Raw genomic sequence first — 25,917 nt, forward strand, 5'->3', positions numbered from 1 at the left:
AAGGGTCTTGTGAAAATCGAATTCTACGGAGAAAGAGGGTTGATTTTTTTTTTTTTTTTTTTTTTTTTAACATGATCTCCGAAATAGTTAAAAGTGTTAAAATATCGAAGATTAAACAACATGGTTTTGAAATATCTGATTCTAAAAAAACGGAATATAAGGACAGTAACAAGACTGATTTTTCCATTTATAAATTCTTATTACATAACAAGTACTTTAAATGTTTCAAGTAATTACAATACAATCAATTTACCAAAGGTTCGAAATTCACTCTCTCATTCGAAGTAATAATGCTCTCATACAAGTGTAGGCTATGGATATTCAAATTTTACCCCTAAGTTATATTATTATTATTATTATTATTATTATTATTATTATTATTATTATTATTATTATTATTATTATTATTATTTATGGCCCAATGTATGGCCAGATGGTGTGCTATTTACTAGATTACATACGATTGAAAGACGAAATTGTATGTCATGAGGCTGAAACTCAACCGGCTGGAAAGAATAATTCAGGTAAATAAACTAGAATAAATTAGTGCACAACAAAAATGGCGTACTTACAGCTATTCTATCAAAATGTGAACGGTTTAAATACAAAAGAAAAGCTATTTATAGATGAAATAAACTTCTCTAACTATGATTTTTATTGCATAACTGAAATGTGGTTAAAAGAAATAAACCAACATTTTGAACAGCTCTCAAAAAATTATAATGTCGTACGAGAATATAGAAACTTGACATTAGTAAATAAAACAAAGGGTGGAGGATGTATTATTATAATAAGAAACGAATACTCGTATGAAGTAATAAATCCTCCAAATGAAATACTTGATGTTATTATAATTAAAGTTTTAATCCCTGAAAATAAACCATTATTGTTGTGCTTGCACTAATTCCCACCAGATTTACCGTTGACGAATTTGACTAATTATTGTGACTGGCTATGTACGCTTTTACTCACAAAAAAAAAAACTATAATTTTATAATTTTAGGTGATTTTAACGTAGGTGGAATAGATTGGGTTACCGGAAATGTAAGTAATTATAATATTAAGAAAAAAGCTGAAAAAATAGTTGAACTATGTAATATTCTCCAGTTAAATCAATTGAATAGATCATATGACCCCTTTAAGAAGGATAAAGTATTAGACCTACTGTTAACCAATATGGAAAATAATTCAATAATATTTGAAATTCCACCGTTAACAAAAATTGATCATTTCCACCCATCTTTTCTATTTGATGGAAAATAATAAAAAATGATGATAATGACTTTGGGAACACTCCAAATCAAACCAGAATTTATGATTTTAAAAGTGCTGATTTTCTAGGTGTATATAATGGAATTAAGGAAATGGATCGGATAGATACAAAGAATAGTAATATTAATGAATTGACCAATATATTGTATAACAATATATATATGATGTGCTAGATAATTGTGTACCTAAAAAAACAATTAGCAATAGGCCTAAATACAAAGACCCCTGGATGAACAAGAAACTGAAAAATTAATTAATAAGAAAACCAAATATTTTGTTAAAGCAAGACAAACAAATAGTAATGCATGGTATCAAAGATACTCCGATTTACGTAAAATTGTCAAAAAGAAATACTTAGAGGTGAGAAAATCATATTATATGAGTCTAGAAAATAGTATTGTCAATCATAATATGTTTTTCTGGAAAATATTTTAAAATTCTGATGGCAAGCAAATACCAACTGAAATGAAACATAATGACAAATCAGTCACAGAATCAAATGATGTGGAATTATTTAAAGATGTTTTTTGTGAAAATTTTAATTTAGAATTAGGACATTACCCAGATAGCCAGGTTATGAATTCTCCTTCGCTCATTAGCAACCATGACGTCATAGATATACTGAATATCACTGAGTCTGATGTAATTCAAGGAATCAAAGTTATTAAAGCAAGCACAGCTCCTGGTCCTGACAATATACCCTATTATATAATTAAAGCCTGTAGTACCGAATTGTCAATTGTTTTAACAAATATATTTAATGCATCCCTGAGAAATGGTGAGTTTCCTTCCATGTGGAAACAAGTATACATTGTACCAGTACACAAAACAGGTGATCGTAGAATTATAAAAAAAAAAAAAAAAAAAAAAAATATATATAGGCCAATAACACTAGTCAATGCATTTTGCAAGATTTTTGAAATTATAATACACAAACATTTATATTTTAATGTAAAAAACAAATAAAGTGAATTTCAGCATGGATTTTATAAAGGGAAATCAATTGTAACAAATCTTGTACATTTTACTGATTTTACACATTTAGGACTTAAGAATAGATTACAAGTAAACACTATATATATAGATATGTCAAAAGCTTTTGATTCCATAGAGCATGAACTTCATATTGATAAATTAAGAAACACAGGCCTATCTCCATTGTACATTCGCTGGTTTGTAAGCTATCTAGCAAACAGAACGTTTAAAGTAAAAATTGGTCAAATAACCTCTAGTTACGGTTATATAAAGAATGGCATACCTCAGGGATCTCCTCTGGGACCCCTTCTTTTTTCAATATTTATTAATGATTTGCCTGAGAAAATTAAATACTCAAATATTTTGTTGTATGCCGATGATTTAAAATTATTCAGAATAGTAAATAGTGAGTATGATAACTACTTACTACAGGAAGATCTAGATACTGTTAGTACATGGTGTAAAAGTAACTTATTGAAAATAAATTGTGAGAAAACTAAATACATATCATATACTAACAAAACCCAATACTACGTGAGAAAATATGTAATTAATGGAGTAACATTGCATAAAGCCGAACAGATTAAAGATTTCGGTGTAGTGTTTGACAGAAATATGAAATTTACCTATCATATAAATGATATAATCCAAGGGACGAGAATAATAATAAGGTTTATTTTCAAACAATGGCCTGAGTTTAAAAATGCCAGTTCATATGTATATTTATACAAGATGCTTGCAAGATCAAGACTAGAGTTTGGTGTAGTTATTTGGAATAGTATAGGTATAACATTGGCAAACAAAATTGAGTCAGTACAAAAATGTTTTATTAGGTTACTATGCCATAAAATGAATAGAGATTACTACTCACGTAGTTATGAATACTGGAGTCAATTTTGGGGATTGCAGGCATTGAGCGACAGAAGAAAACTTATTGACAGACATTTTATTACGAAACTATTTCACTATTACGAAACTATCACTATTTATTATATTATAATAGTGAATATTGCTTGCATAATATAGGTATAAGAGTACCAATGTATAATACAAGAAATAGATCAACATTAGTACCTTTGAATCCGAAATCTGTAATTTTAAGAAGACTGGACCAATTCTTTTAATTTAGATTAATTTATTTTTATCAGTATAAAAGCATGAATTTTAGAGCTTGACAAATATTATTTTTAGTATTTATGACGACTAAAAAAAATCTGGTGTTAATTATTAATCCGATATTATTATACTTTATTTTATCATTATGTTTTATTGTTTTAGTATGTAGCTTACATTGTATGCAATGTGTGTTTATCTTGTCTGATAAAGTGCTGTATTTTTGCCGTTAGGCTGTTCATGCCACAGAAATAAACATTATTAACATTATTATTATTATTATTAATAATAATAATACCAACAACAACAACAAACGGTATTATGCGAAATTCAACGCCTAAAAGGACGAAAAGTGGGAGCGGGGTTAAATGTTTTTTCAGTCTTCACCAGATTTCCGAAACCATTTAGCCTAAGAATTTGTAATTTGTCACAAACATTGTTCTCATATCCTAAAGCAGTATGTTGTTCAACATTTGACTGGGATGTGCTGGCACCATCTGACGATTTCATCACCACGATCTCAAAGCAACTAACTACTGCAATTAATAACAATATAATGAACTTATTCTCTTCAACTTCTAATGTTACAAACATTATCACAATATTTTGTATATATATATATATATATATATATATATATATAACGCCTATATTTTACAAACAAGAGAGATTTTGCATTTGTATCAAATATACAACAATTAGTATGTGATTCAGAAAGAAGTTACATTTCGAGATGATTTTTAAGCTTTACTATATAGAAGCACTATTGCTTAACTAGCTGCTTGAAGAGACATAAAAATTCCGGTAAATTACTTGGAAAACATTTAACATAGATACTAAAATATATATTTGTCTTGAAATATGCATAATATCAGCAAACAAATTTGATTTTCGAGGACGTCATGAAAGCGTGTCACAGTCCTGCCCAGGGCTATAAGGATAGGTAAGGGGATTAACCTTTCATTGTTATTACAAGTTTCTTTTGAAACACTGGGTGTACAGCTACGAAATTCATATGAGAATATTTTCTGTTATCAAAAAAGTCAGGAACATATAATTAACAAGAAATAGTATGCACTGTAACGTTTTGATACTATTACAGTATCTTCATCGACACAAAAGAGAGGCATTCTTGTCTAATGAAGATAATGCTAAACCGTCGAAAAATTAAATTTGTACAGTGATACTTTGCTAAGTGTGTGATACTTTGCTGCTCACTTTATATCAATTTAATGTAACTTGTTCACAAAGTCAAACAGTGGTTTCATAGAAGACTAATAACTCATGTAAGAGAGACACTTGACAAAGTTTCGAGCCTGGAAAAGTTGCTTACGGATGACTTCTGGAAAAATTAATTTTGGAGCTAAGAATTATGCTTAACGACTTCCACGTAATGAGACAAATATTCCGATTATGGATCCAAGGAAGAGATTTAACTTAACTCACAACTTCGGCAAAACTCATTTAGAGGTGCCTCTGAGAAAATGTATTTCGGGAGGAGAAAGAAGGACTAAAGGTTTTGTCTATAGATTTGCAAGAATGACGGTTAATCATCATCTTGGAGTGCAGAGAAACAACTGAGGAGTTTGATGCAATAGGAGCGCAAGACTGAAACATGCAGTTGGAGAAAAACGATGTTGAAAATTTTAGTTTTTTTTTTTTCTTTCATAAAACAATGTAATATGCAGCATTTTATTCCGATATTAAATTGAAATGTTACCAGGAGGCTAAACAAGCATGGCAAAAGCCACAAATGCGTTTGATGGAAAAAGGGCATAAACTCGCTTACGCCCTTATTACATCAATTTCCTCAATTTTACCCGAATTTGGCGTTGCGAAAAAATATTTAGAGATGATTACATGAGGTGCTTATGTAACTACAGTGAAATCGAATTTGCGTCAGCAAATATCCTGAAACAAAAACAAGTTTATAATTTAGGGTGTCCAAATAATTTTTGCGCACTGAAAGTAACATGATTATGAAACGAATTGCATTAAGAAAGGACCTTTTCGGACGTACAGTTACGTCTGAACACACTTCTGCACGTTCATGTAGTAAAGATCTTCCTTACAATTACTAGAATATAAATAAATGCAATTTGGTTTCCAACTCATATATTGCTTATATAGAAGCCTGCATTCATAGTGTACAGTAACTTTAGAACACCTTACATATTTTCCGAACATTTTTTCATAAATTTTGCTGTTGAGCGAAGAATTGGTATTCCTGTTAATAACCTTGTAATAATTTTGATTTGTACGAGTAAGTTGATTCAATAAAAAATACAAGATGCCACTGAGAATTTTAACCATTCGAAAAACAAACCACCACGTGCTGCTCTTAATTTATACCACAGTTAGTTTAGAATATGCTAGGATCAAGGGAGTTATTCTTTCAATGTCACCACCAAACCCTCCAAGAGATTACGATTGAGTAGAATATGTACCATCTCCAGGTGCGAAGGAAAAATGTAACTGATATACATGATGGTAATGGGTGCATATTCTAAAGTAACCGAAAACTACGTTATTTAGCAGTGCTGTGTGGCCTCGTATATTCGGGTTGTCTCTATTTTAAACTAACATAATGTTTCAACAATGGATGAGTCTAAACTGCTTACTTTCCTGGCATATATTCTAGGGTTTTGTATTATTTTGGTAGTCAGTAAGGTAAGGATTTGTTTTCAGGGAAACTGATCTCTATCTATAAAAGAAGTGCTTACTGATTAATTGATTGCTTAATTGGTCAACGCCTGGACCAAACCGCTTAAACTAGAAACTTGACATTTGGCAAGGGCATAGGATTTGTAATGTACGGTCCCACTAAAGAAAGTTTTTTGAAAATTCGACGGAGAGCGAGGGAAATATAGGTGGCAATTTTTATCTTAAAATGTCCATATCTCGGAACCTGTGTACGTTAGAGACATGAAATTTGGTATATAGACTTCTCATTTAAAGTAATTAGACATGTGTTTCAGCGTTTTTTGGTATTTGACCTACAAGGGGAAAAGGGGAGGGTGGTAAGAAGGAAAAAGAGGTTGATTTAAAATTATTAAAATAAGATGTTTATATCTCGGAATCTCTTAAGATTAGAGACACAAAATTCGATATTCGGACTTCTCATTTAAAATACACACGTGTTTCGCCATTTTCTAATATTTGTCCTAGAAGAGGAAAAAAGGCATTAAGAAAAAGGGTGGGCATTAAGGCATTAAGAAATGTTATAAATAGATGGCCATATCTCGAAATTCGTTAAATTAGAGACATGAAATTTGGTATTTAGACATTTCATTTCAAGTAATTAAATGAAACGTCAACATTTCAGTTTTTTTTTCCCCTTAGAAGGGAAGAAAAAAGGCTGAAAGAAAAAAGGATGGGGGTTGCAATTGTTATAATAAGATGGGCATATCTCGAAATCCTTCAAGGTTAAAGATATGTTAAGGATATGAGAAGTGCGAAAGTCTGGAGGAAAAGTCACCAGCTAGCCGAAGGCTAGTCTTAGAATAATATAAATAAAAGACAGACAATGAAGTTGTAAAGGTGCGGTTTCGTTATATCTTATATGTTACGCACATTATTCCTTAAATATCAATTATACAAAACATATTTATAAGGTAGCAATAATCACTTACCCGCCATCATACGTAAAATAATAATGAAATGAACCAGCTCGCCGAATAGCGACTTCTGCGTATATAGCTGTATCGTCAGAGTGATCCCCACCGTCGCTCTTCCAAGTAAGGGAGCGGTATTTGTTCCTAACAAAATCGTCGTCGACATTTTCTGGGTGATTCACATACACTGTTACTCTTCTTCCCAGCAAAGTAGGGCCCAATCGAAATTGTAATGTCCAACCTGTCAACCAGATATATTGTCAAAAACATTATCCTTTTATTTGTTCTATTTAATATATCTTTTTATTTTAGCTTAATATAAAATCTATAGTATAACAAATAGTTACATAGTTACATACTATGCTATAGTACAACGTACAGAATATTTGTGAAAAGTGTATTGCAGATGAGTGAAAATAGCTTTCTCAGTACAGCTACTTAAATGCTATGCTCGTTCAAAAGAGCAGTCGATCAGTCGTTAGTTAGGGTGACGCCTAAGGTTAGTTAAGTAGGAACTTCAGATTCGTTTCATACACATAAAGAACAGAATCCGAGAGCAAGTGTATGAAAATGTATCCAGGTGAGACATTTAAAATTAATAATTTATTTCGAACTGTATTAATTAAAAAAAAAAAAAACAAAAAAAAAACTAAGTTTTCCTTTAAAGAGGAAAATGTAAATGTGTAAAATCTAGCACCTCACCCTTATATCTGGGGGGGGGGACGCGGCTCTATTTAAAGTATTAAAATGACAATAGTTTGAAAGGTCTCTCAACTCCCTTTCCTATATATTCATTTTTTCTTTTAGTTTGATGTAATTCGTTTGAAAAATCGAACTTTATTTTCTGAAAATAATATTAATTTTCTTTGATTACTAACTTTCCATCTCATTCGTTTTAAAATTATTAATATTATAATAATTATTAATATTACGAAAAATGCTAACAGCTATTAAGTTTACTATCTAAATGAACTCTGAAAGTCGTTGAATTTTAACTTCTACCCTTCCTATTGAAAATTCACATAATTTTTGAATAGCAATAAGAATCATAATCGTCTGCACGTATGATATATCGTATAAAGATCGTATGATACATCTCTATATTTTAAATAGTTTCCCTAAATTTGATTTAACATATCTTGGAAAATGAAGTACAAAATAGTAGTTGAAAATACATTTTATGTTTTCCCTCTCCACTTCATTCAGTTTATTATCTCAGAGTTACATTTAGCAAGGTTTCAATTGCAGCAGTAATGGCGATCTTTCAGTAAGTAGCTTATTACATTCATAGTTTATTTGCTATCCAATTTTCCTGAGTAGTTGAATAATGATTTGCCTCAATGGATTCTATGTATTTCTATACGTCAAACACGAGGCACGCAACTTTGATTTGTTTATTATTCAATCTGAAGGTGATCGAATTTTACAAAATAAATCCAATTTTGATTTTTATTATTGTATTATTTGAAAAACGGAGCTTTCCAACTTTCAGATAATGATTAAAAAGTAGGAAAAAGGCAAAGATTGGTTTAGAACAGAGTTTCTCAACCTGAGGGTCCCAAGCCCAAGGGGGATCGCGAAAATAAGTGAAAGATGAATGAAGTGACCAAATTTGGTTTTAATCCATTCGCTTTTAGAGAAGTTACTGTATCTACTATATACAAGAAATTGATTCTACTATTATAGAAATAGATGGATATTGTGAGATCTCCGCAATAGTTATATTAAATATCCCACATAAGCTTATTACAAAGCAGAAATTACAAGGTGGTCGCTGGCAAGAGGATGGCAAGGAATTAGGTTGAGAACCATTGGTTTAAAAGATTCCAGAATTCCATATTGTTTGAAAAATTGGTTAAATGGAACCTTCAGTGTTATTACTTCAATGTTGAAATTAATTAAATATTATTGAAACATCACTTTTTAGTCTCCCGGAATGTTTGTATGTCCAGTTAAAGTTTCTTGCTTCGAAATTGATACGAAAAGTTCATAAAATCTCTAAATTAATGAGGATCTTTCATAAAAGTATATAAACGTATTCTCTTCTATAAAATCACATTACAGAGGACTGCATGATGCTATTTGGAGTTAACACCTATTTAAAGATAATTTGAATAGCATTTGAACTTGAATAATTTGAACACAATAATCGACTAATCAAGTTGATGATGATAATATCTTTTTGTTTGTAGAATGACATAATAAAAGAAGTTACCATTATTTCTCAGCTAATAATTTTAGAATAAATTAGATTAGATTTGTCAATCAATCTGTACATGTACATGTATATCTGACTATGTTACATGTCTAAAATGATTGTCGCATATCTATAACTGTCTTCTTGTAAAAATATAATTTGATAATGATTTTACAGGGTACCTTTAATACTGATACTATATGTATAATCGGGAAATGTATATTTGTGGCACATTTCATAGGAAACGAATTGTAAATACGAAAATTAGAATGAGTAAAACAAAATGTTGCTAAATGGACAAGAAAGTTTTATTTTCGTTTTATTGTTCTTATTTATTGCACTTTTGACAGGAAATGTGCCAAATACATGTCTTTGCCGATTATACACATACTAACATTATAAGAAATACCGGGCGAATTCATTATCAAATTATATTCCTACAACAACATATTTATAGACATACGACAATAATTTTGGACACGAGTGTACATTTGTACAAAATGGTGTAGAACTCACTAGTACGTAAAATAAATACAATACTTAGAACAAATATAATGCTCTTGTTTTAACAACCTGTGAAATATACATAGACTAAAACATTTCTACAATCTATATGATAATGATATATATGGACTTAATTACTATTTCAATTACTTTGTATATGGTATGTTTGTATATCCAATACGAATTTAATTATTTTTCGAAGTTGCACAATGAGATGTTTAGATATTCATCTACTATATAAAATATGTTATTTAATAGCAGTTTGAGCACTGAGTTGACAAAGGAACTCTTTTTATAAGTATTTTTATATACCCAGATACCTTATTATACAATTTTACACCCATACAGATACATGAGTTTCCATACACAGATGTTCTATGATACACAGGAGATAAAGTATCTTTTCCATGCATAGGACAGTTGTATCACCATCTCTTTTATATATATTTCAAATGAAGTAATTTCGAGTAGTTCAAATATGTACAAAGAAAGAACTGTCATCGTATTCAATGATTCAAATAGTTTCTTACAGCTGGAGCGATTTTGTAATGATTCTTAATACACATTTTTGATGTCTGAATATATTCTGACGTTGTGGCGAAGACAGTCAGAAGGCAATTAAGTATTTCATATGAAAATAAAATATGGCATGGTACAGGGACATAATTGATTGTAGGTTTAGTATTGGACTAGAGTTCTTATTATGTACGTAGCTTGGGCTACTTTTCTCTTTAGTTTGTCTACGTGTTCTATCCATGAAAAGTTATCTAATACATACCTAAAAATTTTACAGTATTAGTAAATATACATTTCATGATTCATAGATATCGGTGATAATTGTGATCTTGTGTGAGATAAATGGTAGCAGACATACTTTGTTTTATCTGCATTTAGTTTTAATTTATTTCCAGAAAACTAGTGTTGTAAGTTGGAGGTGCTGTAAGACCAATGGCTTTTTGCAAGCTATCTCTGTCTTTTTCAGATACAATTACTGTTGTATCATCAGTAAAAAGGAGTATAGTACCCTTTTCTATATTTAAGGTTAAATCATTAAAAGTCAGAAGAAAGAGTATAGGCCCTAGAACTGGCCCTCGTGGTACACCTTTCCTATTCATTTGTTCAGTGGAGTTTATTTTACTCAAGAGTTTTAGTTGTTTCCTCCATATGAAGAATTTGCACGATTTGTTTACGATTGCACAAGGGAAATTTGAACCATTCCAAAGCAATACCCCTAATACCATATTTTTCTGATTTCCAAAAAAAATATATAATGATCTACTCACTCAAAAGCTTTTGAAAGATTATAATACATGTCTACAGGGTTGGCTTTTTGATCTGCAGATGTTACAGTTACTTTGATATGTTCATATATAGCAATAATTGTAATTTCTCTCTTATAAAGCCATGTTGCGAGTTAAGAGATTAAAATGAAATGAAATCTTTCAGATTTACGTCCCACGCTTATGCCGGTTAGGCTAAAGGAGACGGTGATGATGAGAAATGAATGAAATGGTGGAATGAAGAAAGTGGGAGGAAACGGGAGAACCCCGAGAAAACTCACGAGTACGGTGTTTGTCCACAACAAATTCCACACGGCGCGAGCAGGGATCGAACCAGGGACCCCAAGCACCGGAGGTGAACGCTCTATCACTGAGCCACCGCGCCCCCTAGAGTTAGAGATTAAGTCTTATTCATTAATGAAACTTAGCAGTCGCTTACTTACTAGTTATTCAATAAGTTTTCTAAAAAATAGAAGCAAGTGAAATTGAACGATAATTATCTATTTCTTTTCAACATCCTTGTTTAAAACAAAAGTTTGACGATTGAGAGACTTAACGCATTAGGGAAATTTTTTTGAGAAAATGGCTCATTAATGATGTCCGCTAATGCAGGCGCGATAAGATGGATACATTTCTTCAAAACAAACTCTTGAATTTCATCCATTCCTGCAGACATATTATTTTTAAATTTACGTACCGGTACTACTTCTCCTGTCTCTTGTGGCGAAGTTGGGGTAAGGAAAAATGACTTACTAATATATTTAAGCGGCTGTAGTCTACTTGTAAATGAAATGAAATCTTTAAGCTTTACGTCCCATGATTATGCCGGCTAGGCTAAAGGAGACGATGATGATGATAATGAATGAAATGGGGGAATGAAGAAAGTGGAAGGAAACGGGAGAATCCTGAGAAAACCCACGCACACGGTGTTTGTCCACCACAAAGCTCACTTGACGCGAGCAGGAATCGAATTAAGGACCCCATGCACCAGAGCTGAACGCTCTATCACTGAGCTACGGTGGCCCCTGTAGTTTCTTGGGGCAGGTATACCACGAATAGCTTTCTCTGCAACGGTATGAAAGTGATTAAGTGCTCAGAAACCAATTTAGGTCATTTATAGTTAAATTGCTGTGGTTTATACGTAACTCTATATTTGTGTGTTTTTCATTTACCTTTTCTAATTAACACTTTATTATGTTGCACGATTCTTTGCAGTTATTACATGCATTATTTATTTGATTACTATAGTAGTTCTTTTTAGCTTTATTAATTACTACTATTTTGTACAAGGATTTATATTTTTTTAAATAATATTTAAGAAATTGACATTAGAGCTAACATTCGACATAAGAACATAAGCAACTCCAAAGCAAACTGAACCACTACTGAAAGCAAGTCTAATAAAAAAAATCCTTATTTCATACATTGCTTTCAAAATTCTAACTGTAAAACCAATTGGAAAAAGATCATTAGGAAAACTTACGGGGAGGACAATATCAAGATGGATTTCACAGAAATAGAAATACAAAGTAGAAACTGGATTCTGTTGGCTAAGGGCAGAAGTCAGAGAAGAGATTCTGTGAATGTGGCATTAAACTTCCGGATTCCATAGGCCATACAGTGAGTGAATTAGTGTTTTTAACCATACATTGCGTTAATTCAAGCTATCAAATTAAAGTTATCTTGTTTTGACTATTAATTCACGCTTATTTAGTTATTCATTTGGTTTCATTTCCTTTAGTAATTCATTAGACTAAGATTTCTATTCAATTATTTCTTAACGACAACTACTGTGTAATACTCTACTAATCTTCTAGAAGTTACAGAATTACTTCAAGTGATGACAGAACCCAAGTAACTGGCCGTTACATTCGGTTTGAACAAAATGATTATGGCAATGTTAAATTATTTAATTACATTATTCAACTCTGTGCAACCTTTAAAACACCCATAATTCGAGACGAAGGCAGTTGCATTCAACAGACATTTAAAAGAACTAATTCTACACAGGATATATGAAAGATTGATTCTTTTATTATTTAGCATTCTCAGTCAGTTTAACGAAGACATACTTAAAATGTATACAGATTTTGATACGGAAATTCAGATCAACTGAAGTGCTAACTATGTTCAAAAATTCATTTTAAACTGTTCAACTATTCCATGATTTTGACCGCTTTACGAATACAAAATGGAGAATGAAAATATTGTATTATAGAAATTGTCTTCAGAAGTGAAATTTTCGAAAACGCTGGAACAAGTATCAACTAATTTTTAATAAGGAGTTTATATATCAAGTTTCATCTCGCAAACTTGAGGAGCTCGTGAGATATTTTATTTCTGGCATACACCTTTAATTCCCTCCCGTCATTGACATAGTATTTAAATGAAAGCGACATGATCAAAAACCCAGCTCGAACTAAGTGCCAAGTATATTTAAAAACTTTTCTCCACTAACGGTTCAACCGTCTTGCCATGATGAGAGACATCATGCCACTTTTATATTATATATATTTGGATTCCCAGAGACAATGATTTGACCCAGAATTGAAAACAGTGCCTTCACGGATGAATTTGTAAAACGGACAAACATTAAGCTTTATATAACAAAATATGTTCTCACCTTTCTGAAGCCTGTAGAGCGTAGATTCTTGGAATTCGCCATCGTTCAGCGTCAATACCCTGATCTGATGCTGACTTCCAGGATAATTTCCTACCAAACCAAGAACCGGACCAATGGCCGTTAAACTCTTCTTCCGAACAAGCATGATTTTTTGGCTCTCCCTAGAAATATAAAATTAAGCGAATTTTGTAAACTTTGTATTGCCATACAGTGACAAATAATATCAAGATGATTCTTTATACCAAGCTTAGGAAAATATTTTAGTAAACATAAACCAAGAAAACTATTGGCTTAATAATCGGAAACATGTCAAAATACTGTCAGTGATATTTACGCGAGAAATCTACAACTTCGAAACAAACGAAAGAAATTATATTAATACAATTACTTTATGTCAATATGTTTTATTTGAATTCCTTTATTTTTTGGGTACTTGTAATTCGAAAATCCCCATTTACACGTTCCAATCGATCATTCAGTACGTACGTTACACATAACCAGGTTATTTTATGTTTGTACGTATTATTAATTTTCACGTCCCCTACTGCATCTCATTTGGTGAATCCCCTTCTCGCTTTGGGGAGTCCCCTTGTGCAGTTCGCTTTGCTCCTTTCTGTTTGCACCATCATTTTAGTGAGGTATGATTTTCTTTACATTCTTTTGACCCGACGTCAATATCTCTTTGTTCGGCAGATATTGCACTTAGAAGACGGAGGTCAGCAAAACGTTGCACGGCTGCTGCTTGAAAACGCCACCGCGTTGGACCTATGTTTATAGGATCTTCTTCCTTGTTTACTGTCGGTCTTGTATAAGTTGAAAAATCTGTGAAAAACTCTATATTGTTCGGAGAATTAAATTACATCGAAGCTTTTACAATAAATGAATATAACGTCCCACGGTTATGCCCTTTAGGCTAAAGGAGAATGATGATTAATGAAAGTAAATTATAATGAAGGAACTGATAGAATGGGAATATGGGATGAAAAGGAAGAACCCCGGAAACACCCACGGATATGATGTTTCCAGGCCCGGACTGGCACAGTTGGCTAAGCGGCGATCGCCACCCAGACAGGGACCAAATGAAAATTTAATAAAGGGAGAATTCGGGGCCAACACAATATGTAAACCGCCGAGGCCAATTTGTAGCCAGTCCCGCCCTGATTGTTTACGTAAACTTACAGGGCCTTATGCAGAATTATCCTTATGCGTGATTAGTGCCATACTAAAGACCTCGACAAACATATGTTTGCAGCAGTAATCAGGCCTTTAGTATGACGCTAATCAAACGTCAAAACGACTCTGCATAAGGCAAAGTCTACGATTAAACCAGATACCTCTCACACCAAAGATAAGCGTTCAATCACTGATTCGCTGCGCCTCCAACAACGCTTTTAAAAAAATTCAGATAGATAGATAGATTCAGAGAACTTGGTTGTTGTAGAAGCTAAATGTTCCTTTTCACCACCAAGGCTATATGAGACGAAGATCTATAGTTTAAGATACAATCCAAACCACCGCGAATGTAAAAATGAAATTAATTATGTCTTGCAGTTAAACATCTTACGATTATGCCCTTTGGGTTAAGGAAGATGAATGATTAAGGCATGTGAATGCTGATGAAAGAAATAGTGGAATAATAATGCGGGAAGAGACTGGAGTACCCCGAGAAAACCTGCGGACATTATGTGGTCCACCACAAACTTACTTCACCAAGAATAGAACCAGGGACTCATGAAATTAGGGTACTTACGAAATTAGCTAAAAGGAAGAAGAAAGTACTAAACTAAACATTTACCTTACAGCCTATAAAGAGCTATGACCGGTCTGATGGCGCTCGTCCAAGTGGGTGTGGCGTGGTCAAATAATTGTCACTCGAATTCCAGTATTTTTGGTTTTTTGACCCGAATAAAGAGAAGGTGAAAGAAGTAAGAAGAAAAATATTGAAATTAGTGGAAAATGTTTCAAAAAAAAAGAAAAAAGAAAGAAAGAAAGAAAGAAAGAAAAAAATGGAATCCACATGAAAATGAATTACAAGGTTTAAAGAGAATTAAGAACAGGAAAGATACAGTGGTGGAACAAGCGGATAAAGGGGATGCAATAGTGGTTATGGAGAAAGGGTGGTATGAACAGAAGCTTAAGCAGCTGAATGACAGTACATATGAGGAAGTAGCAGAAGCAGGGAAAGAAGAAGATAAGAAGACAGGTAATAGAAGAGGGTAAGAAGAAAGGATTCTCAAAGTTTCTTGATAAAGGAAGGAAGGATACCGAAGATGAAAAGTTTTCCTAAAATTCATAAGAAGGAAGTAAAACTGAGACCTGTTTCAGACTGTAGAAGTAATTTCATGGAAGTATTGGAGAAAAAGATTAAAAAGATTGCAGGAGCTCTCAGAGGAATTCAGGATAGCAAGAAGGTAGTTAATTCAGTAGAAGTGAAAGAATTGACAAAAGGTTTAGGAACCAGAAAAGAAAGGACTGTTATGTTTAGTGTGGACGTAAAAAGTATGTTCCCCAGCATCAAGAGAGAAGAAGTTCTAAGAGTATTGGACACCGTGATGAAGGACAGAAAAATTGAAAACTGGGATAAGGAGAAAATGAAAAAAGCTTTAAGGTTTGTGTTGGACAATAGTTTCTGCAAGATAAGTGATAGGATAGTGAAAATGAAAGATGGATTGAGCATTGGATCATGTATAAGCCCAGTAATAGCACATCTGGTAATGAATGAATGGGAGAAAACAGTGATAGGAAAAGGTGGTGATAAATTACTATTGTTTTGTAGGTATGTGGATGATTGTTTTGGGGTAGGGAAATGAACTAGAAGGCAATTAGAAAAAAAATTATTGGAGAATTGAATGATGAAAGAAAAGGTATCATGTTAGAGGAGGAAATAGAAAAAGAAGGTGTAATAAATTTCTTAGATATCAAAGTAATGAGAACAAAGGAAGGAAATTTTATAACATCGTGGTTCCAAAAAGAATGTGCAACAGGATTTTACTGCAATAAAAGAAGTGATGTTGATGAAGGAACAAAACTCAATTTCATTAGGATTATGGAAGAGAGGATCAGAATGATAAATATGAAGGAAGATCAAAAGGAGGAAGATATAGAAAGACTATGGGAACAGCTGAAAGAGAATGGTTACAGTGAAAAGGACAAGAAAAAGAGCAGGAAGAGAAGGAAGAAAAGTGAGAAAGAAAAAGAAGAGGACAAGAAGAAAAGATGGCATAGTATTGAAAGTGCAGGGTGATATCAGAGAAGATAAGAATTCTTAAGAGAGAAAGTATTAAGACGTACAGGAAAGGAGGAATGAAGATAATAGATATCATAAAGAAAAAGAAGATGAGAACATCAGCGGAATTATGTTGAGTTGAGTTGATTTTGAGTTTATCGTCCCGTTCAGCAGCGAGGCTATATGAGACGTGGACCTATTGATTAACGTGGAATCCGAACCACATAAGCTCCCGCCGGGAATCGAACCCGGGTCTCCCGCGCCAAAGGCGCGTACGCTAACCGCTTAGCCACGGAGGAGCTCAGCGGAATTATGTTAAAAAGGAGTGATATAGGAAGTACCGTGTGGGATGTGTGATAAGGTGTATGTAGGGGAAACCAAGAAGAGAATGCAAGAACGTTTAAAACAACAAAGATTATGTAAGATTGAAGAGAGACACTAATGCCATTTACAAGCACGTCGATGAAACAGGCCACGAAGTAAACTGGGAAGGAGCGAAAATATTGGAATATGAAGGGAGACAACTGGTTAGAAAGTGGAAAGAAGCGAAGAGGATAAAAGAAGTTTACGATAAAGCTATGAAATGGAATAGTGGTTTGAATATTAATGAAGAGTGGGAGGACATTTTGAAAAGAAGAAAGAAGAAAGGTAGAATATAAGGACAATATAGGTTAAATTTATTTGTGTTTTTTTAATATTCAGGTAGTTAATTAGTATTCAATATTCAGGTAGAAAATTTCAATATTTAGGTAGTTAATTAGTATTTATTTTAGTTAATATATGTTAAAAGAAATATAAAGATTTGTTAACAATGTATTATGTATGTTAAGAATTTAAAATTGTCACAACAATTGACATATATATTGAATTTTAATGAAAAGTGATTCCTGATTGGTAGAGATAACAAATGATGTAACGTTATTTATGATTACAGTTGGAGTAGTAGTCTGAAGAAGGAAGTGATATAATTCCGAAACTGACATTTCTAGTTAAGTTATAATAAAGATTATACACAGCCTTGTAAGAAAGTTGTATTTAGTTTGTGTTTAAGATGGACACAAGGCCTTTTTATCATAATATCCAAGTTTATTAAACATATACCAGACGAACCCCATTTTGGGACTGGAAATAGTTTGGAAAGGCAGGTTACCCTTTTCCCTCGTGGCTACACCCCTAATGTACCAAAATAGAACAAAAATGACTATAACTAGACAACGAATTGTCGGAGAAAGGTCGAGTCAAAGGAAATAGTGCATTATTGGACCTGGAGATTCGATTCATGTAGAAATCGATGAGAAACAGTGGCGGCGCAAGGGGGGTTCATATGACAGCACTGATTGGGATCGGAAACATTGGGTAAAAGAGCTATATCCATTTTTCACTGAAAACTCCCCACAGCTGTATAGAAAATTAACATCGACTAACGAACGTAGCTTTTCCTACTGAGCAAAAAGATACCTTAATCATCAAGCTGAGTCAACGCTTTCGAACATTATCGCATGTTGAATTTTTATCAAGCTGCTTGGACAGACCATTGCAACATCCAAAAGCGATCATTATGTATTCATTCTTTTACAAATAAAACTGTTTCCAAGAGGCTTTTTTGGATTAACTCTTAACTGATCTAGTGGGGTTTGACAGACCCCAGGACATTTTTTTCTACACACACCTCTATATCTAGGCAACAGATGGCGCTGGCGTTTTTGGTATTCTCTAGTGGTCTGTAGATGACTCTGTTCGCACCATTACTATGAATTCATTCCAAACAGTGTATCAGTTGGAAGCAGTCTCGGGTGTGTGAGACCCCACCAGAGCGTAAACGTTAGTGTTTTTCTTCCATTCAGGTGAATATTCTCTAGGAAACTTTCTCCCATTTTTTGCACTAAACTTTTGTAACATTTGTAGAAGTTAAGGTGCAATGGCTAGAAGTAAGCCTGTAACAGACGAAGAAATACAGAGTCTACTGGAGGACTCAACTGTCACCGATAGCAGTGAAAATGAGTTATCTTCGTCCTCGGAAATCTCAGATGGTGTAGTGGAGCCTGGTGACATATCATCCTCAGATGAAACTGATGTCAGCGAGGAAGAAGATTGTGTACCCACTCGTGATGCAAACTATTTCTATGGAAAGAATAAATGTTTCAAGTGGAGCAAGAATCCCCCTGCACTTAGAATCCATCTTTCGCCGCTGTAGCCCATTAGTCAGAACATTCATATCCAGACATGATGTCGAGAGAATAGAAAGAAAGAGACATGAACAATGGCGTAATTAATTTTACTGTGCCCTGAATCGATCGATCATTGATTTACTCATACACCCCCAGGCCCCCTGCCCCAGGTATTTCAGCTGCTGCCTTATATACGAGAGTCACTACGAAAGTTTTGAGATACGCATTGTTGTGGCACAGTATTTGAATTCCAATAATTGCGTTCAGTAGTGGTATCCAGGGCGAAGAAGCGAATCAAGTTTCAACTCGCCTCGCTTATCGGCGTGGCCGTATCGCCTTTAGTTGTTTGTTGATGTGAGCAGTATTCGGCTGTCTAGAATGGAGCTCGAAAGGGAACATTTTCGGGAAATGATCCTTTACGATTTCAAAAGGGTTTGAACGAGACACAAAGCCTTGACCGTTTGCAGGGGGCATTTGGGGACCTTGCTCCTTCTCGTGCTACAATATTTCGGTGGTTTGGTGAATTCAGAAGAGGCCGGACATTGCTTAAAGATGAAGAGAGAGCTGGACGTCCGGCAACAGCTGTGTCAGATGAAAACATTGCCGCTGTGGAACAAATGATTCGAGAAAATCCTCGAACAACTTTCAAGGACATTGAATCTACAGTGAACATTGGATCGCCAGCAGTAACAAAAAGTCTTCATGATCATCTTCGGCTCAGGAAGGTTTCATCTCGTTGGGTGCCTCACACTTTGAACAGCAGAAGCGCATGCGTGTAGAATGGTGTGAAGAAATGCTTGCAAGATTTGATGGAGGGTATTCTCGACGCGTCTCTGACATTGTTATTGGTGATGAGACTTGGATCTATCAATTTGACCCTGAAAATAAACGCCAGTCTACAGTTTGGATCTTTCCACACGAAAATCCACCCACGAAAGTGAAGCGACCGCGAAGTGGGGAGAAGATGATGGTCGCAACTTTCTTCTCCAAATCTGGCCATGTTGCAACTGTTCCACTTGAAGAACAAAGGACTGTTACTGCTCAGTGGTACACCACTGTTGGCCTAACAAAAATGTTCCAGAAGCTTCGGGAACGACGTCCAAGAATTTGGATTGCGTGGGATCCTTCTTCATCATGACAACGCGTCCGCACGTACGGCCAACATCACAATTCACTTTTTAGAATCTACGGAGGTCAAACTTATGACTCATCCACCGTATAGACCTGACCTGGCCCCGTGTGATTTTTTTCTGTTCCCCAGGATCAAAGATTGCATGCGTGGGAAGAGATTTTGCAGCCCTGAAGAAGCTGTAGTGGCTTACGAGAATGAACTTTCAACACTTGAAGACTGGCAACACTGCTTCCAAAAGTGGTTTTCGAGGATGCAAAAGTGTGTACAGTGTAATGGTGAATACTTTGAGAAAATGTAAGTGTTACATTGATTTTAAGTATGTAAATTATTTCACATCTCAAAACTTCCGTAGTGACCCTAGTATATGGTTCCATGTCAGAAGGGCAGACAAAAGGGCAAACACAGAAAGGCCAGAGTCAAAACGGCCCGCGACAAAAGGAACCTGCTACAAAAAAGTCAGACCAAATAGGCCCCGCGTCAAAAGTGCCCGGGTGAAAAGGGGGCCCGCAACAAAAGGGCTCGAGTCAGCCCTGCATCAAAAGGGAGGGAATTAAAAGGTCTCCGCAAAAGAGCCCGAGTCAAAATGGGTCGAATCAAAACGACACATATCAAAAGGGCCGGGTCAAAAGGGTCACAAGACAAAAGGGTCCTAATAAAAATGGATCTGACTCAAACAACCCCGGGTCAAAGGGGGCCACTACAAAAGGACCCGAGTCAAAACAGCCCAGCGTCAAAAGCACACGGGTGAAAAAGTCCGCAACAAAAGGGCCCGAATCAAAACGCCCCTCATAAAAAGGGCTCGGGTTAAAATCGTCCCACAACAAAAGGACTAGAGTCAAAAGGTCCTGTGTCAAACGGGCCCGTGTCAAAAATGGGCGTCGCTACAAAAGGGGCCGTCAAACGGTCCCGCATCAAAAGGGCACGGTTCAAAGTGTCTCCATACAAAAGGGCCCGAGTCATAATACATTTCATCAGAAGAACCCGAGCAAAAGAGTCCCACGACAAAAGGGCTCGAGTCGCAAGAAAACAGGCCCGGGTCAAAAGATGCCCCGCACAAAAGGGCTCAAGTCAAACGGTCCCGTGTCAAAAGGTCTCCGCAACAAAAGGGTCCAAGACAAAAAGAGGCCGAATCAAAGCGCTCCTCATCAAAAGCCTGGGTCAAAATAATCCCGCGACAAATAGGCCCTGCGTCAAACGGGCCTTGGTCAAAATTGCCCCGCTACAAAGGACCCGAGTCAAAACGGCCCCACGTCAAAAGGGTCCGGGTCAAAAGGTTTCCGCAACAAAAGGGCAGAAGTCAAAAGTGGCCCCCCTAAGAAGGTCACGATTCAAAACGGATCCGCGACAAAAGGGCTCGGGTCAACGTCTTAGCAACAAAAGGGCAGGAGTCAAAAGGCCCGAGTGAAAACGACCCTTATCAAAAGAGCCGAGTCAAAAGGATCTAACGACAAAAGAGCCCGAGTCAAAACGGACCTACCTCGAACGAGCCAGGGTCAAAACGGTTCCCGCTAAAAAAGAGCCCGAGTCAAAACGACTCCGCGTCAAAAGATCTTGGCAACGAAGGGGTCTGAGTCAAAAGGACCCGAATCAGAACACCTTTCATAAAAAGTGGTCGGGTTAAAATGGTTCCACGACAAAAGGACCCGAGTAAAAGGTCCTGCGTCAAAAAGGTCGTGTCAAAAAGTGGCCTCGTTACAAAAGGGCAAGAGTCAAACGGACCTGCGTCAAATGGGCCGGGTTAAATGTCTTCGCAACAAAAGGGCAGGAGTCAAAGGCTCGAATCAAAACGCCCCTCATCAAAAGAGACGGGTCAAAAGATTCCCACGACAAAAGGTCCCGAATCGCAAGGACTCTGAGTAAAACGGGCCCGGATAAAATGGGGCTTCACTACAAAAGGCCTAAGTCAAACGGCCCCGTGTCAAAAGGGCCTCGGCCAAAAGTCTACGCAACAAAAAGGCCCATGTTAAAAGGGGCCGAATCAAAACGCCCCTCATCAAAAGGGGCTGGGTGAAAAGAGTACCACGACAAGAGTCCGAGTAAAAAGAGCCCTGCGTCAAACGGACCCGGGTCAAAAGTCCCGCCACAAAATGTCCAAGTCAAAACAACCCCACGTCGAAAGAGCCCAAGGTAATAGGTCTCCGCGAGAAAAGGGCCCGAGCCATAAGGGTGCTGCGTCAAAATAGCCTGGGTCAAAAGGGTTTTGCGATAAAATGGCCCGAGTCAATAGGGAACTACGTCAAACGGGCCCTGGTCAAAGAGGCACTGCTACAGTAGGGCACGGGTTAAAACGGCCAGGCGTCAGCTGGGCCTGAGTGAAAAGCGCTTCGCGTCAAAATTGCACAAGTCAGAAAGATCCCGCGTCAAAAGGACCCGGTAAATAAGGTTTCACGGGTAAGAAGTTTTAGATCAAAGCAAGATTGGAGATCAGGCAAGCACAAGGGGTTCACGTCCTCTTAGTAAATTGAAGTGTTCGTGCAAAAGAAGAAAATATATGTGATTATTAGTAACAAATAGGAAATTTGAATGCAGACATTAGTTTTGTTTGCTTCTTGATTGGTTTGCAACAATCGTTTTCGCTTAAGTCGTTCTCCATGAAATTTTGCTTGCACTCCCGTCATAGGTGGACCGGGTGTATTAGGGCCTAGGCCACGGTTACCATAAAGGGCCCTCAGACTATAACACCAATTTCTAAAATAACGTACAATTAGTGGCACAACCAGCTAGGAGCTCGGGGGCTCATGCCTCCACGAAACAAACCTGGTCTATCTTATACAGCCTCGCTGCAGACAAATTTTGGTGAAATTTCAAAATAGATCAATGCATAAATGAATATTGAATTAATTCAAAGCACTGTCGAAAGAGAAATACACAGAGAAAACCCCTACATTAATTTCTTAGAGTAATAAATGTTAGTAAAGAGTGCGTCATTTTATGCAAAAATAAAGATGTACAACATCATAATTATAGTGCAAATTTTAAAACTTGTAACCGTTAATAATATAGAATTTGTGAATTGGAATTTTCATTTTAAGTTTTTATTAGCATGTTAATAACTAATTTGTTTGTAATGAGGAGAATTCAAACTTTCAATTTTGTCCATATCAAATGGTGCAGCAGGTCGTTTGCGGACTACTGTATTGGATATTTTTGGCCCCTCCCGAAATAAAATCCTGGTTGCGCCACTGCGTACAATGAACATATACGATGAGCCATCGCGTTATGTAGTTTTAAATTCGTTGTTACATGGTAGTTTTTGCAAGCTATGAATTTTTATTGGTCATTGGAAATTTGATGTCATAGCAAGCACAGGATTTCCAAAAACAAACTTTCAAGAGAATTTTATAATTATTATTGTATTGCCACATGTGGTGTCTAAAAAGTCCCCTGACTTAGTATAACCTATTATCAGAGTTAAAACAAAATGAGTTATCAGAGTTAAAGCAAACTCTCCTGACATTTTCTTTTTCTTTAAGATTCTTCTGGGCGGAAAGTTTTTTCTATTGCTATCTCTACACCAGATTGCACAAGCTACTGTTTTTTCACACAAAATATTTTTGTATTTTCGTAACGATTTTGTATTTTTACATGTCCCGGTAAATGCCCCCCTGGTTCGAATTTTGAAAAAGAGAAACCTTTTTATCTTGGTCTGGGGCCTGGATCAAGGTACCCGTGACCAAATTTTGGTAAGTCAGTCCACTCGTCTTGTCCGCTGGCGCACACAGACACAAAGATAGATAGATAAACACACAAACAAACTCTACTTTATTTATATTATATTCTTCGCTCAGTAATTGTGCAGATGAAAGAGTTGAAAAATACAAAAATCTGGTCATAGTAGAACTACTAAATTATAGAATATTTAGTATGCATCAACAAATTATTCCATACGGCAAACTGAATGACTTGATATCCACCTTTCCTAATACTTTTTGCTCAGATAAGCTTAAGAATGAACTTATCTACATATGTTCCGATAGAACAAACGCATTTTTCTTCCCAAATACTTGTAATATATTCTCAGTAATGAACCCCAAAGCATATATCAAGAAACAACGAAGCTGCTAAATATGGTATTGAGCATTCCATCAACTCCAGTTTTTTGTAAACATTCAATGAATGCCCTGAAAAGTGTCACTTACTTAACGAACAGCATGACAAACTTTCTGAATTACGGACACTTACAATAAAGAACTTGGTATGGAGGCTTTGAAGGATATTTGAATTCAAAGAAAGAGCTATTAATATTTTCGCCGAAATGAATAAGATATGGAGCTCATTTACAAGACTGTAAGGTATTAATTAGGTAAGGTATTAGGTATTAAGTTAGGTATTGTAAGGTGTTTGGTTTTTTACTTCTATCTTTTATTGTTTACTTTACAGTTCATTTCTAAGGTATTTAGAAATGACCATCCCTAAGGAGAGTATGGAGAAGTAATGCCCTCATTTCTTGCAAATGAGGTACCATTCAGAAATCTATACTTCGGAAAAAAATACTATTCACCAAATTTCACTAATTATAAAATTTTATACGTAAAAGAAGAGAGTAAACATATACCTTACAAATACTATATATATTGCAAGGTGCTGCCTTCGAGCCCCTCCAGTTTGTAAGAAGCTGTGTACGTGTCCACTGTATTGCAAAGGCTCCCACTACGAGCCCTCAACTATAAAGGTTACGGACATACCTGTCTGTGTGCGAGTGCTATTACCAGATTCCCTGAATCTAAAGTTATTGCCTTACCCACAGTTAACAGCTATCTTTCAAAAAGAATATTCCCCTGGAGGATTGATAGAACACTAATTACAAATAATTCACCAAAGGTTGTTTACGGCCAGATCAGTTCAAGATTCTCCTCTCTCCCTTACTTCCTTTAACTTACTCAAGGGTGGCAGAGAGAAAGATGAGTTAAATATCTCTTAATCCTTTAAATACCCTCGTACAACCTTTTAAGTCGACCAATTCTAAATCAACCAATTTATTCACCCTGTTTGCAAGAATCTAGGAGAGTTCTTACTACAACTAGCATACAGACTCAAATATAATGAAAACTCATCAAATTTCCTCTTTTAGATATCTTTATTTCAATAAAGTACGAACGATAGTTGAGAAAATAGTTTACGATCTCCAGATAAAATATTTATCTGTCTCTATTTGCCCTCCCGGAGACAGAGAGGGACTTTAGTATATCTTTATCCTAATCCCTAAAGAATAGTGGATTAGTTCTTACTATAATGGATCTAAGATTCCTACTTCAGTCATTAATACAAGATTACATAAACTAATACTCTAAATCATCAGGGTTCACTCAGGAAGCGTTCTCTTACAAGCTGAAGAAGTGAACCAATTTACTGTTCTAAAGGTGCCTTCACCACTTATCCAGCACCTGGCCTAAACCTAAGCGAGGAAAAGTCTGGAACCAGACCTTCCTCAAGAAGGATTCTATCTAACAAAATTTACTAGGATTAGGTTCAGTGAGGATATATGAATAGATCCCAATAAGAGCCTTTCTAGATCAGCACTCAGATCTATAGGTATAGGTTAAGTTTCACCCCGTTCCAGTCCCCTAGCATTTTAGAGCGGAACCAAATGTGTTTTTTTTAAAAAATCAATCTATCGGCCTGGCCTTAAATAGCCAGACGTCGGCCGGACTCGAACCCGGAGCCCTCCAATTCAAAATCAATAAGCCTATCCACTGGACCCAATCTAGGAGCCCAGGCAAACTCTAAAGTAAACTACAAACACTAAATATCCTAAATAAAATGCTTAAAGAGAAATCGCGAGCTAAACATTGTCCAAAATAAAATTATAATTA

The 25,917-nt window shown here is 35.4% G+C and overlaps 1 protein-coding gene across 6 annotated transcripts in view; it reads right to left on the reverse strand.

The window, feature by feature from the left end:
* Window positions 1–25,917, reverse strand: part of LOC145673281 (glycogen debranching enzyme) — a 229,431-nt gene that overhangs the window by 95,919 nt on the left and 107,595 nt on the right. For all 6 annotated transcript variants that reach the window (XM_081742834.1, XM_081742833.1, XM_081742837.1 and 3 more), the window contains 2 exons: window positions 13,579–13,739; window positions 6,993–7,215 (listed from right to left, as the gene is read on the reverse strand). In XM_081742834.1, the coding sequence (XP_081598960.1) occupies window positions 6,993–7,215; window positions 13,579–13,739 (384 nt within the window). The remainder of the gene's footprint in view (window positions 1–6,992; window positions 7,216–13,578; window positions 13,740–25,917) is intronic.

This window comes from Thermobia domestica, chromosome 16 (genome assembly GCF_964235325.1).
Source record: "Thermobia domestica chromosome 16, izTheDome1.hap1.1, whole genome shotgun sequence".
In the NCBI taxonomy this organism is placed as follows: Eukaryota; Metazoa; Arthropoda; class Insecta; order Zygentoma; family Lepismatidae; genus Thermobia; species Thermobia domestica.